The sequence below is a fragment of the Hyperolius riggenbachi genome, chromosome 5 (assembly GCF_040937935.1).
Source record: "Hyperolius riggenbachi isolate aHypRig1 chromosome 5, aHypRig1.pri, whole genome shotgun sequence".
In the NCBI taxonomy this organism is placed as follows: Eukaryota; Metazoa; Chordata; class Amphibia; order Anura; family Hyperoliidae; genus Hyperolius; species Hyperolius riggenbachi.
The window spans coordinates 222,287,158-222,299,606 of NC_090650.1; the positions used below are offsets into that span (position 1 = coordinate 222,287,158).

The 12,449-nt window shown below is 43.2% G+C and overlaps 1 protein-coding gene across 1 annotated transcript in view; it reads right to left on the reverse strand.

The window, feature by feature from the left end:
* Positions 1-842: 842 nt before the first annotated feature.
* Positions 843-12,449, reverse strand: part of CHMP5 (charged multivesicular body protein 5) — a 44,657-nt gene continuing 33,050 nt past the window's right edge. The window contains exons 7-8 of the mRNA XM_068236690.1: positions 6,528-6,640; positions 843-3,421 (exon numbers count right to left, since the gene is read on the reverse strand). Of these exons, the coding sequence (XP_068092791.1) occupies positions 3,371-3,421; positions 6,528-6,640 (164 nt within the window). The 3' untranslated portion in view covers positions 843-3,370. The remainder of the gene's footprint in view (positions 3,422-6,527; positions 6,641-12,449) is intronic.

A 12,449-nucleotide genomic window follows, 5' to 3' on the forward strand; every position in this document is an offset into this window, starting at 1 on the left:
TCCCCAACTGTATCCCATTTATTTTGTATGGTGCTAGACCATTAGTACGTCCAAAATGCATGACCTTACATTTGTCAACATTGAATTTCATCTGCCATGTATGTGTCCATATAGCCATCCTATCCAGATCCTGTTGCAATATGACACTATCTTCCTGAGAGTTAATGATTCTGCACAATTTTGTATCATCTGCAAAAATAGCAACATTGCTCACTACTGCATCTACTAGGTCATTAATAAATAAATTGAAGAGCACTGGACCCAGAACAGACCCCTGTGGGACCCCACTGCTAACAGTCTCCCATTTTGAGTATGATTGATTGACCACAACTCTTTGTTTTCTGTCCATTAGCCAGTTCCCTATCCATGAACACAGACTCTTCCCCAGTCCTTGCATCCTCAACTTTTGCACCAGACTTTTGTGGGGAACAGTGTCGAAGGCCTTTGCAAAGTCCAAGTATATCACATCTACAGCATTCCCAATATCCATATTAGCATTCACTACCTCATAAAAGCTGAGCATGTTAGTCAAACAGGACCTGTCTTTAGTAAACCCATGTTGATGCTGAGAAATAAGATAATTTTCTACTATGAAGTCATGTATAGTATCTCTTAGTAACCCCTCAAATAGTTTGCATACAACTGATGTTAAACTTACAGGTCTATAATTTCCTGGATCAGATTTTTTGCCCTTCTTAAATAATGGGAAAACGTGGGCTGTACGCCAATCCACTGGGACTCTGCCAGTTGCAAGAGAGTCACAAAAGATAAAATGATATGATAATCTTAGGGTCCACACAAACTGATTTTTTTTTCAACAAAATTACAAAATATAAATGGTCTTATTTCGTTTTAGGCTTTATTAATTTAATTTTAGAACTGGTTTAAAAATCAAAAACAAGGTCACAAACAAGTAAAAATATGGGGGAGGGGGGGAAGGAAGATTACTTCACATGGCCTGGGCTCACAAAAACATGCCTTGCTGTAGCATCCACAATGAACGTCAGTGGTGGCAGCATAGCTGATAACAGAGCTCCAAACCTCAAAGGCTGAACACCTCCCAACAGTGTGAGGTCTTTCCACTCACATAGCACTAGCCTCATCCCTCCAATGAACCCAACACTAACCTTAGGTCTCGAACATGCAAGATAGTATTTATCCCTGATGGAGGAATAATCTAATCACATCAGCCCTTGACGCAGAGCGAACAAGTCTAGTTATGGATCAGAAATGACCATAAACCTGTTTCTTGGTCCTAAAATGATCAAACAAGGTAGTCTAAATGTTGTTCTGCACATAACACTTTTTCTGTTGGGGGGTCAAATCCATATTAGGTACAAACCCAACAAAACTTGTTGGTCACAAAAGATTTGATTGGAGAACCATGATACACACACATACATACATACATACATACATACATACATACATACATACTAGTTTGGCATTCCTGTCCAGTTGATTACCAATTTGATACAACGTTTGGAAAGGTTGATCACTTGAAAGGTGGCCACAAGCTTCCTCCAAAAGCCAGACATAAATCCTATGTTCACACTAACCTTATTACCTTTTCTAAGCAATACCAGTTGCCTGGCAGCCCTACTGAACCTCTGCCTCTAATACGTTTAATCATAGACTCTGAACCAGGCTGCATCTGATATTGTCAGATCTGACTGTTAGCTGATGCTGGTGCTGATAGGTGTACTGCTGAGTGTGGATGTCTAGGTCAGTGGCTGGGTACTGATAGAGGAGTGAATGGGTGCTGATAGGTGTACAGCTGAGTGTGGATGTCTAGATAGGTGGCTGGGTGCAGATAGGGGAGTAAATGGATGCCGATAGGTGTACAGCATGTGGATGTCTAGGTCGGTGGCTGGGTGCCGATAGGGAAGTGAATGGGTGCTGATAGGTGTACAGCTGAGCGTGGATGTCTAGGTCGCTGGCTGGGTGCTTATAGTGTGGATAAATAAGGGAAACAGTGGTGTTGTCCAGATAACTTTGGATTACATTAGAGCAGCCTTTCTCAACCTTTTTACCTTGGAGGAACCTTGTAAATAACTTTTGGATCTCAAGGAACCCCTGCAAACAAGTTTTTGGTCTCGAGGAACCCCTACATTTATTTTTCAGGAGGCTTGGTCTTAAAAGTAGGTTAGGCTGCTAATTTCACTATCTCCTATTACACTGCCACTCATTATACTGTCTCCTGACCCCCCAATTTAGTGCTTCTTGTTACAGTACCACCTATTATAGTGTGCTCTATTATACTTCCCCCCCCCCCCCCACGATGGGGTAAAATGCCAAGGAACCCCTGCAGAGTCCTCAAGGAACCCTGGGGTTCCAGGGAACCCTGGTTGAGAAAGCCTGCATTAGAGGATCATCGAAGACCAGAAATACATTGAAACGTGATGAAGGTTTTCTCTCCCACAGGTATTTAATTTTCTGATAGAAATAAGGCTTTACACAAAATAGATCAGTGCAAGACATGACTTTTTTAATTAGTATACGTATCAGTAAGATGCAATGCTTTATTTTTCATAATTGCCAGAGCTATAAAACCATTTAAGCAGTCAAGTGCAAATATGTAAAACAAAAGTTTTTAAATTATTGTTATGAAATTGTAAATGATATAATACATTTCTACATGTAGCAAGTTGTAGTTAGTTTTATGCCCAAAGTCTGCTTTTACTTTTGTCTCAAATTTGTACTTGTGGCATAAATGAAAAAAATGCAGCAGCAGCCACAGGACCATTGCGACTGCATTAGTCCCGAGCTCCTGTAGGTTTGGTAGAGAATATGAATCCACGTCAGTGCAGCTGTTTGTGTGGATTTTATCTTGTGACCACAGCTTTAGATCATTGTAAGCCTACCACAGGAATTATACGTATATGAAGGCTCCTAATCCACATACGTAACAATGATGCTAGTTTGATCACACAATGATGCTCATGAGGACATAACTTCTGTATCAAGTCAAAAAGGTACAAACCAGGATATACCAGTGAAAGAATAAATGGTTTTACCCACTTCTTAAAATGTATGCAAAGTATACAGGTTTTATCTTCAATCTTAATCCAAGAAGAAAGACGACATTGCTGAATGACCAGTCCAGGTAGAGGGCAAAAAACGGAGAACTATATAGGATGCCTGGGTCTGTGGTGTAAAGATCCTTTTCCAGCGAATCACAAAAAGGTACACTCAATTTCCCCATAAACGATAAAAGGGGGATTTGCGCCAGGTTAAAAATGAGTTTCTGATTTTTGTTCCACTACACAATAGTAATGTTAGATAAATGTAAAGAACAGAAATAAAGACAAAGCAATCCAAAGGGAAAATTGCAGTTCATTGACCCAGCAGTTTGTACCATGTTTTCCACTTATGTAGCAGGGATCTGTGGTAACCCGAATTCATCCACTAGAACGCCATCCTGTAAACAGAGGAAAACAGCATGGAACAGGTTGGCTTGATATTTCTTTAAGACAGTCATGAATGATAGTATCCTCTGAGACAATTAACAGGAACTAAGACAAAGCAAAATAACTGTGGAATAATTGCTTACAGGTTAGGAGGCATGATTTGTTAGTCACAGACTTAAGCCTGGTACACACTTTCAATTATGATTGGCCAACCACTGACCAATTTTACCACTTCCATGTAGTATGAGGGTCAACAGATATGAAATACTTGAGCAGGTTGTGTAGGTAAAACTTCATATTACATGTAGGTGGTATAATTGGTCAGGGACTGGCCAATCATAATTCAAAGTGTGTACCAGGCTTAAAACTACGGACACATCTTCAATTTTGATTGGCCAATTACTGACCAATGTTACTACCTCCATGTAGTATATGGGCTTAAGCTGTTCATAGTATTCAAATCCTGCTGAACCTCATGCTACATGAAGGTGGTAAAATTGATCAGTGATTGGCTAATCATTGGCCAATTTTACCACCTCCATGTAGTATGAGGGCCAACAGATTTTGAATACATTGGGCAGATTGAGTAGATAAGCTCTCATACCACATGGAAGTGGTACAATTGGATGTGAAGGTGGCCACTAATCCAATTTATAGCAAAAAAAAAAAAAAAAACGTTCAAGCGATCAGATAATTCTAATTAGAAGTGAAATAATGTAATGCATCGTTCAGCACACCATCATCGAACCAATCTTTGCATCCTATCACAACCAACAAGAATATCCAAATTCTGGTTAGCCGAAAATCCAATCAGCCAACTTTATAATCATTCGTAATAGATTGTGCCAATCAACGGAGATTTACAACCAATCCCATAACATTCAATCAGAATTATACGATCGCTTGAACGATTTTTCACTAGATTGGACCGTTAGTGGCCACCTTTATGGAGTGAAACCAAAGCTATCCGCAGTACGCTGCAGCACCATTTTGAAAATGTGTCCAGGCGCATGTTCTAGAGGTGGAAATGAGCTCTATTCCCTTACATTGGATGGTGCTGTGCAGCTCCACACCCCACTGCAAGCGTCATGCGTGTCACGCTACACGAATGGGCGTGAAGGGATGTTGCTACACTAGAACTGGCATGCAGCCTCAGTGTTGGAGAATGGCAGCCATTATCTGAGGCAATTTAAACTCCATTCTCCAAAGCTCAGCTATCCAATTTGTCAGTCAGTGAAGACAATCCTGCTATTATTATTTAGTATTGTATATAGAGCCGACATCTTCTGCAGTACTGTACAGAGTATTAACAGTCTTGCTGCTAACTGTCCCTCACAGGGGCTCACAAATCCAAACCATAGTAATAGGTCAATTTAATGTAATGTCCATGGAATCTATGTAATATTGGACCAATTTTATAGGGGGAAGCAAATTAATGTGTGTGTGTGCGCGCGTCCACTACACCACCGTGCTGCCCCATCCTGCTATGGTATGACATGCCTCAGAATATCAAGTGGACACGCAGTACAAAATATTGTCTCATAACACTTGTGACATTTAACTGTTGGCAAGGTTGCATATCATGCATCCTTATCTGCCTGCACACAGGGACTGCCCGCCAAGCCCAAGCAAAGGCTTCTTGCATCTGCACAGGCACAAGCCATCTTGTGCATTGCGGACACATGTTCATGTACAGGAGCAGGCTGTGAGCTTCCAAGGGGTGCCAACATCCAGCGGTGGTCTGCAGGACACTGCAAGACCTCTGGAAGATCTAGATCAGGGGTCTCAAACTCGCGGCCCATTTGCGGCCCTCGATACAATATTTTGTGGCCCTCGCAGGCAAAAGCTTCCTTATAGTTCGCCTCAGTGCTCCCAAATAATCTGCCGCATCCCCGCCGCTAAACAAGGGCTGCAGAGCCCCCAAATCGCCCGGGGGGCAATCCGCCAGCATTTCCTGGAAGGGGCAGGGCTTTCAGTTTCAGCTCTGCCCCTCCTGACGTCAATCGCCGCACGGATCGCCGCTTCTCCCCGCCCCTCTCTGTGAAGGAAGAGTGAGAGGGGCGGGCAGAGGCGGCGATGCGCCGCGATTGGGAAATTCCTTTTGCGGCCCAGCCTCATCCTGACTTTGCCTCCTGCGGCCCCCAGGTAAATTGAGTTTGAGACCACTGATCTAGAGGCTTCCCTCTACCAAGGTAAGTATCTAACTTTTGCCTCCCTTAAAGTTACAAATTTGCTTTAAAGAGAACCCGAGGCGGGGTTCTCACAATGCTAGCTGCATACAGAGGCTGGGTCTGCCTATAGAGCCCAGCCTCTGTTGCCATTTTAATCCCCCCTAAAACACAGCCGCGCTGCTCACACAGCTTGTCAGAGCGGGCTGTGTTTATCTCTTTACTGTCACTCTCGCCGCTCCCCCGCCACCTGCAGAGCTCCGGTCACCGCCCGCGTCCCTTCCCTCGCCGATGATTGGAGGGAAAGGACCTGGGCGGGGACCGGAGCTCTGCAGGAGGAGCGGCGGGAGTGACAGTAAAGAGATAAACACAGCCCGCACAACGCGGCTGTGTTTTAGGGGGGGGGGGGGGATTACAGAGCGCAGGGGGGATTTAGGGGGGATTAAAATAGCAACAGAGGCTGGGCTCTATAGGTAGACCCAGCCTCTGTATGGGGATTGCATTGTGAGAACCCCGCCTCGGGTTCTCTTTAAGCTACACAAAATTGAACTTCAGTAAGGTGCCCAATAATAACCATCTCTGCGGAGAATCTAGCATGTGTACAGCGGGCCCCTAATCCCCCTCAGAGCATTAGCGAGCCATCTTCTAGACTGACTTGACTCGGCTGAGGGCATTATTTTCCCCACTCACCCCACCTGCTCTTGTGTTCCTTGTGCAAAGCTCCATTGGCCCTCCTTCCCTCCCGTATAGCAACAAAAAACATTGCTAGCCATTAGACTAGCGACAAATCTGTATAGCCTTGGCCCTTTAACAGTCAGTTGCATGAGGTATTGAGTCCGGATCCCTGCTAGACGACATGCCTCATACATGTATTCCTATAAATAAGCATGCAACTGGTATAGTCAGAACAATGATCTGCATATTCTTTTTGGGATGATGAATGAAATACCTTGTTTTTAGAGTCGCTGGGAACACCCTCTGGAATAGCTGGGGCTGAGGCTGCTTCATCCAGGTATGAACTGTCTTCATCAGCCAGCAATTCATCTCCCAATGCATCAAGTTCTGTATATAAAGTACATAAACCGAGAAGAGTTTGAAATAAAATAAAATAATTTGCCAATTTACTACAGTCTCATGTCCATGTGAAACAATTACTTCAAAAAGTACATTCACCCTATCAAATCTAACTTGTTATGATGTTTATTTTTATATTGGGGGGACAATAAGATTAGACTTTTCAAGTGGCTTTGTTGTGCAGCACAAATTGCAATTTGCTGGCATACAATGAAAAAAACAAAAAATAAGTAATCTGATCCTAGATCATCTTACTGCTGCCATGTCTACAAACCACAAGATCTATAAGGCCTGGAACCCACTAGCAAGCGCTTTTCTTAGCCTTTTGTGAGCGCTTGTGATTTGAAAAGCTCTTGCTAATGTAATACTATGGGTGTAATCCCACTTGAGCGATAGCATTACATCAGCAAGAGCTTTACAAATCACTGGCGCTTAGAAAGCGCTGCAAGTGGGTTCCAGGACTTAAAGAGAACATTAACCACTTAAGGACTGCAGTCATAAAAACCCTTAAGGACCAGAGCATTTTTTTCCATTCAGACCACTGCAGCTTTAACGGTTTATTGCTCGGTCATACAACCTACCACCTAAATGAATTTTACCTCTTTTTCTTGTCACGAATACAGCTTTCTTTTGGTGCTATTTGATTGCTGCTGCGATTTTTAGTTTTTATTATATTTATCAAAAAAGACATTTTGTCAAAAAATTATTTTTTTAACTTTCTGTGATAACATTTGTCAAATAAAGTAAAATTTCTGTATACATTTTTGTCCAAATTTATTGTGCTACATGTCTTTGATAGAAAAAAAAAAAAATAAAAAAAAAAAATTGGTGTATATTTATTGGTTTGGGTAAAAGTTATAGCTTTTACAAACTATGGTGCAAAAAGTGAATTTTCCCATTTTGAAGCATCTCCGACTTTTCTGACCACCTGTCATGTTTCATGAGGTGCTAAATTCCAGGATAGTATAAATACCCCCCAAATGACCCCATTTTGGAAAGAAGACATCCCAAAGTATTCACTGAGAGGCATGGTGAGTTCATAGAAGATTTTATTTTTTGTCACAAGTTAGCGGGAAATGACACTTTGAGACAAAAAAAAAAAAAAAAAAAAAAGTTTCCATTTCTGCTAACTTGTGACAAAAAAAAAAAAAAAAAAAAAAATGAAATCTGCCACGGACTCACCATGCGCCTCTCTGAATACCTTGAAGTGTCTACTTTCCAAAATGGGGTCATTTGTGGGGTGTGTTTACTGTCCTGGCATTTTGGGGGGTGCTAAATTGTAAGCACCCCTGTAAAGCCTAAAGGTGCTCATTGGACTTTGGGCCCCTTAGCGCAGTTAGGCTGCAAAAAAAGTGCCACACGTGGTATCGCTGTACTCAGGAGAAGTAGTATAATGTGTTTTGGGGTGTGTTTTTACACATACCCATGCTGGTATGAAAGAAGACACCCCAAGGTATTCCATTAGTAGTATGGTGAGTTTATAGAAGATTTTATTTTTTGTCACAAGTTAGCGGAAATTGATTTTTTTTTATTAATAAAGTGTCATTTTTCACTAACTTGTGACAAAAAAATAAAACCTTCTATGAACTCACCATACTACTAACGGAATACCTTGGGGTGTCTTCTTTCTAAAATGGGGTCACTTGTGGGGTTCCTACACTGCCCTAGCATTTTAGGGGCCCTAAACGTGAGGAGTAGTCTGGAAAGCAAATGCCTCAAAATGACCTGTGAATAGGACGTTGGGCCCCTTAGCGCACCTAGACTGCAAAAAAGTGTCACATGTGGTATCGCCGTACTCAGGAGAAGTAGTATAATGCGTTTTGGGGTGTATTTTTACACATACCCATGCTGGGTTGGAGAAATCTCTCTAAATGGATATAAATTGTGTGTAAAAAACAAAACAAACAAAAAAAAAAAAAAAACACATTGTCATTTACAGAGATATTTCTCCCACCCAGCATGGGTATGTGTAAAAATACACCCCAAAACACATTAAACTACTTCTCCTGAGTACGGCGATACCACGTGTGATACTTTTTTGCAGCCTAGGTGCGCTAAGGGGCCCAACGTCCTATTCACAGGTCATTTTGAGGCATTTGGTTTCTAGACTACTCACGATTTAGGGCCCCTAAAATGCCAGGGCAGTATAGGAACCCCACAAGTGACCCCATTTTAGAAAGAAGACACCCCAAGGTATTCCGTTAGGTGTATGACTAGTTCATAGAAGATTTTATTTTTTGTCAAAAGTTAGTGGAAAATGACACTTTGTGAAAAAAAAATAAAAATCAATTTCCGCTAACTTTTGACAAAAAATAAAATCTTCTATGAACTAGTCATACACCTAACGGAATACCTTGGGGTGTCTTTCTAAAATGGGGTCACTTGTGGGGTTCCTATACTGCCCTGACATTTTAGGGGCCCAAAACCGTGAGGAGTAGTCTGGAAACCAAATGCCTCAAAATGACTGTTCAGGGGTATAAGCATCTGCAAATTTTGATGACAGGTGGTCTGTGAGGGGGCGAATTTTGTGGAACCGGTCATAAGCAGGGTGGCCTCTTAGATGACAGGTTGTAATGGGCCTGATCTGATGGATAGGAGTGCTAGGGGGGGGGGGGGGGGGGGTGACAGGAGGTGATTGATGGGTGTCTCAGGGGGTGATTAGAAGGGAAAATAGATGCAATCAATGCACTGGGGAGGTGATCGGAAGGGGGTCTAAGGGGGATCTGAGGGTTTGGCCGAGTGATCAGGAGCCCACACGGGGCAAATTAGGGCCTGATCTGATGGGTAGGTGTGCTAGGGGGTGACAGGTGGTGACAGGAGGTGATTGATAGGTGTCTCAAGGTGTGATTAGAGGGGGGAATAGATGCAAGCAATGCACTGGCGAGGTGATCAGGGCTGGGGTCTGAGAGCGTTCTGATGGTGTGGGCGGGTGACTGGGTGCCCTAGGGGCAGATAGGGGTCTGATCTGATGGGTAGCAGTGACAGGGGGTGATTGATGGGTAATTAGTGGGTGTTTAGAGGAGAGAACAGATGTAAACAATGCACTTGGGAGATGATCTGAGGTCGGGTCTGCAGGCGATCTGATGGTGTGGGTGGGTGATCAGATTGCCCGCAAGGGGCAGGTTAGGGGCTAATTGATGGGTGGCAGGGGTGATTGATGGGTGAATGACAGGTGATCAGTGGGTAATTACAGGGGGGATAGATGCATACAGTACACAAGGGGGGGGGGGTCTGGGGAGAATCTGAGGGGTAGGGGGGGGGGTGATCAGGAGCCCCCAGGGGGCAGTTAGGACCTAAAATAAAAATATAGCGTTGACAGATAGTGATTGATTGGTGATTAGGGGAGTGATTGGGTGCAAACAGTGGTCTGGGGGGTGGGCGGGCAGGATCAGTGTGTTTGGTGCAAACTAGGGTGGCTGTAGCCTGCCCTGGTGGTCCCTTGGACACTGGGACCACCAGTGCAGGAGGCAGCCTGAATAATACACTTTGTATACATTACAAAGTGTATTATACACTTTGTATGCGGCGATCGTGGGGTTAACAACCCACCGGCGCTTCCGAACGGCCGGCGGGCTGTCGTCGCGGGTGGGCGGAGCCTATTGCCGGCGGATGCGCGCGCCCCGCCCCGGAAGAGACCCAGGACCCGATGCCAATGTGCGTTACGTGGTCCTGGGCATGCCACTTTGCCGCCGCCTATATACAGTGGGCGGTCGGCAAGTGGTTAAAGAGAATCTGTATTGTTAAAATCGCACAAAGGTAAACATACCAGTGCGTTAAGGGACATCTCCTATTACCCTCTGACACAATTTCACCGCTCCTCGCCGCATTAAAAGTGGTTAAAAACAGTTTTTAAAAGTTTGTTTATAAACAAACAAAATGGCCACCAAAACAGGAAGTAGGTTGATGTACAGTATGTCCACACATAGAAAATACATTCATACACAAGCAGGCTGTATACACCCTTCCTTTTGAATCTCAAGAGATCATTTGTGTGTTTCTTTCCCCCTGCAGCTATCTTCCACTGAAGTGTCAGGCTGTTTCTTCCTGCAGAGTGCAGACAGCTCTGCCTGTATGTAATTCCTCAGTATGTGAAAGCCCAGCCAGCTCAGAGGAGGATTTATCCAGCTTGTAAAAGATAAGAGAGAAGAGAGAAGCTGCTCTAATCTAAATAACCCACAGGCAGTGTGCAGAGAGGGGCCAGGACGGGGGAGATGCATCACAGAACCACAACACAGAAGAACTTGGCAGCCTTCCAGACACAGGCTGACAAGTCTGACAAGAGAGAGATAAGTTGATTTATTACAGAGACTGTGATAGTAGAACGTGCTGCAGTAAGCCAGAACACATTAGAATAGCTTTTGGAAGTTGTAGGATGATAAAAAACAGGATGCAATTTTTGTTACAGAGTCTCTTTAAGTAAAAAAAAAAAAAAAAAAAAAAAAGGGAGTTTTATTCACCTGGGGCATCCAATAGGCCCCTGCAGCTGTCCGGTGCCCTCGCCGTGTCCCTCCGATCCTCCTGTCCCTGCCGGCAGCCACTTCCGGTTTCGCCGCCAGGAGCCGATAGGCTGGGAACGCGAGTGATTCTTCGCGTTCCCAGCCACAATATCGCCCTCTATGCTGCTATAGCATATAACACATAGCATATAGCATATAGCAGCATAGGGGGCGCTATTGTGGCTGGGAACGCGAAGAATCACTCACGTTCCCAGCCTATCGGCTCCTGACGGCAAAACCGGAAGTAGCTGCCGGCGAGGACAGGAGGATTGGAGGGACACGGCGAGGGCACCGGACAGCTGCAGGGGGCTGTTGGAAGCCCCAGGTGAATAAAACTTTTTTTTTTTTTTTGACTTTAGGATCACTTTAAAGTCAGTTTCCCAACTCTTACTGCTAGCTGTGTTAAGGTGATTATACACTATGCAATGGAGCCTGATCCAGCAAACTGAGAATTTCCAAATCAAGAATCCTTCCGGGAATAGCAGTTCTACGTTTATCACTCGATTTTGGGGGAAAATATATTGTTTTATTGATAATAAAAAAAAAAAAACTGATTGATGTTGTAATTTTTAACCCTTAATTGTTTGATTTGACGTGTTTATCAAATTATGAGTCTATCAATTAAGAAGAGTTGTGCATTGCCTGCATTAAATTGCATCAATGCTGACAAACTCAGCAGGAAAGGAGCCCAGCCGTTGCCTTATAAACTTGTCGAGAAAAGCAATAGACAATCAGGGTGTTTCTGGAGGGAGACTGGTCATATGTGGCTCTTTGGGAAACAGACAATCACATATTAAATTTAAATCACCTACTTTGGTAGGTCAAGGTACTTCTTTGACACTTAACAGAAAATATTTAAAACTGCCCTGAAGATAAACTCAAGATATTAGTAGTAGGTGTAGTAGAAATTGTATATAGAAGTTCTCTGGAGTGCCACATTCTTCTTTTCAATTTAAGAGTGTTAAGTTTGATATCTGAAGTATGCAGATCCACATGTCTAATGTAAAATCTAGTTCATTTAGCTCCCAACAAAAATATATAATTTGTATTTGAGCTTTTCAACACTCTCGTTGTCAAGAAGTTTGCATAGCCAGATAAAAGTGTTAGGTGTCAATTTACTTTTCAGGAGAGCTGCCAGCTGTTTATATTGCAGTTCAACTGTTTAATCTACATAGATAAAGCACTGGGCTACCAACTACTGCAATGAAAAGGGAGTTGTTCCCCACTTTTTATTTTTTTAAATTGTGACACTATCTGCCTCTCCTTTCACCTTTTTTCTAACTTTTTACACTTTTTTTTTC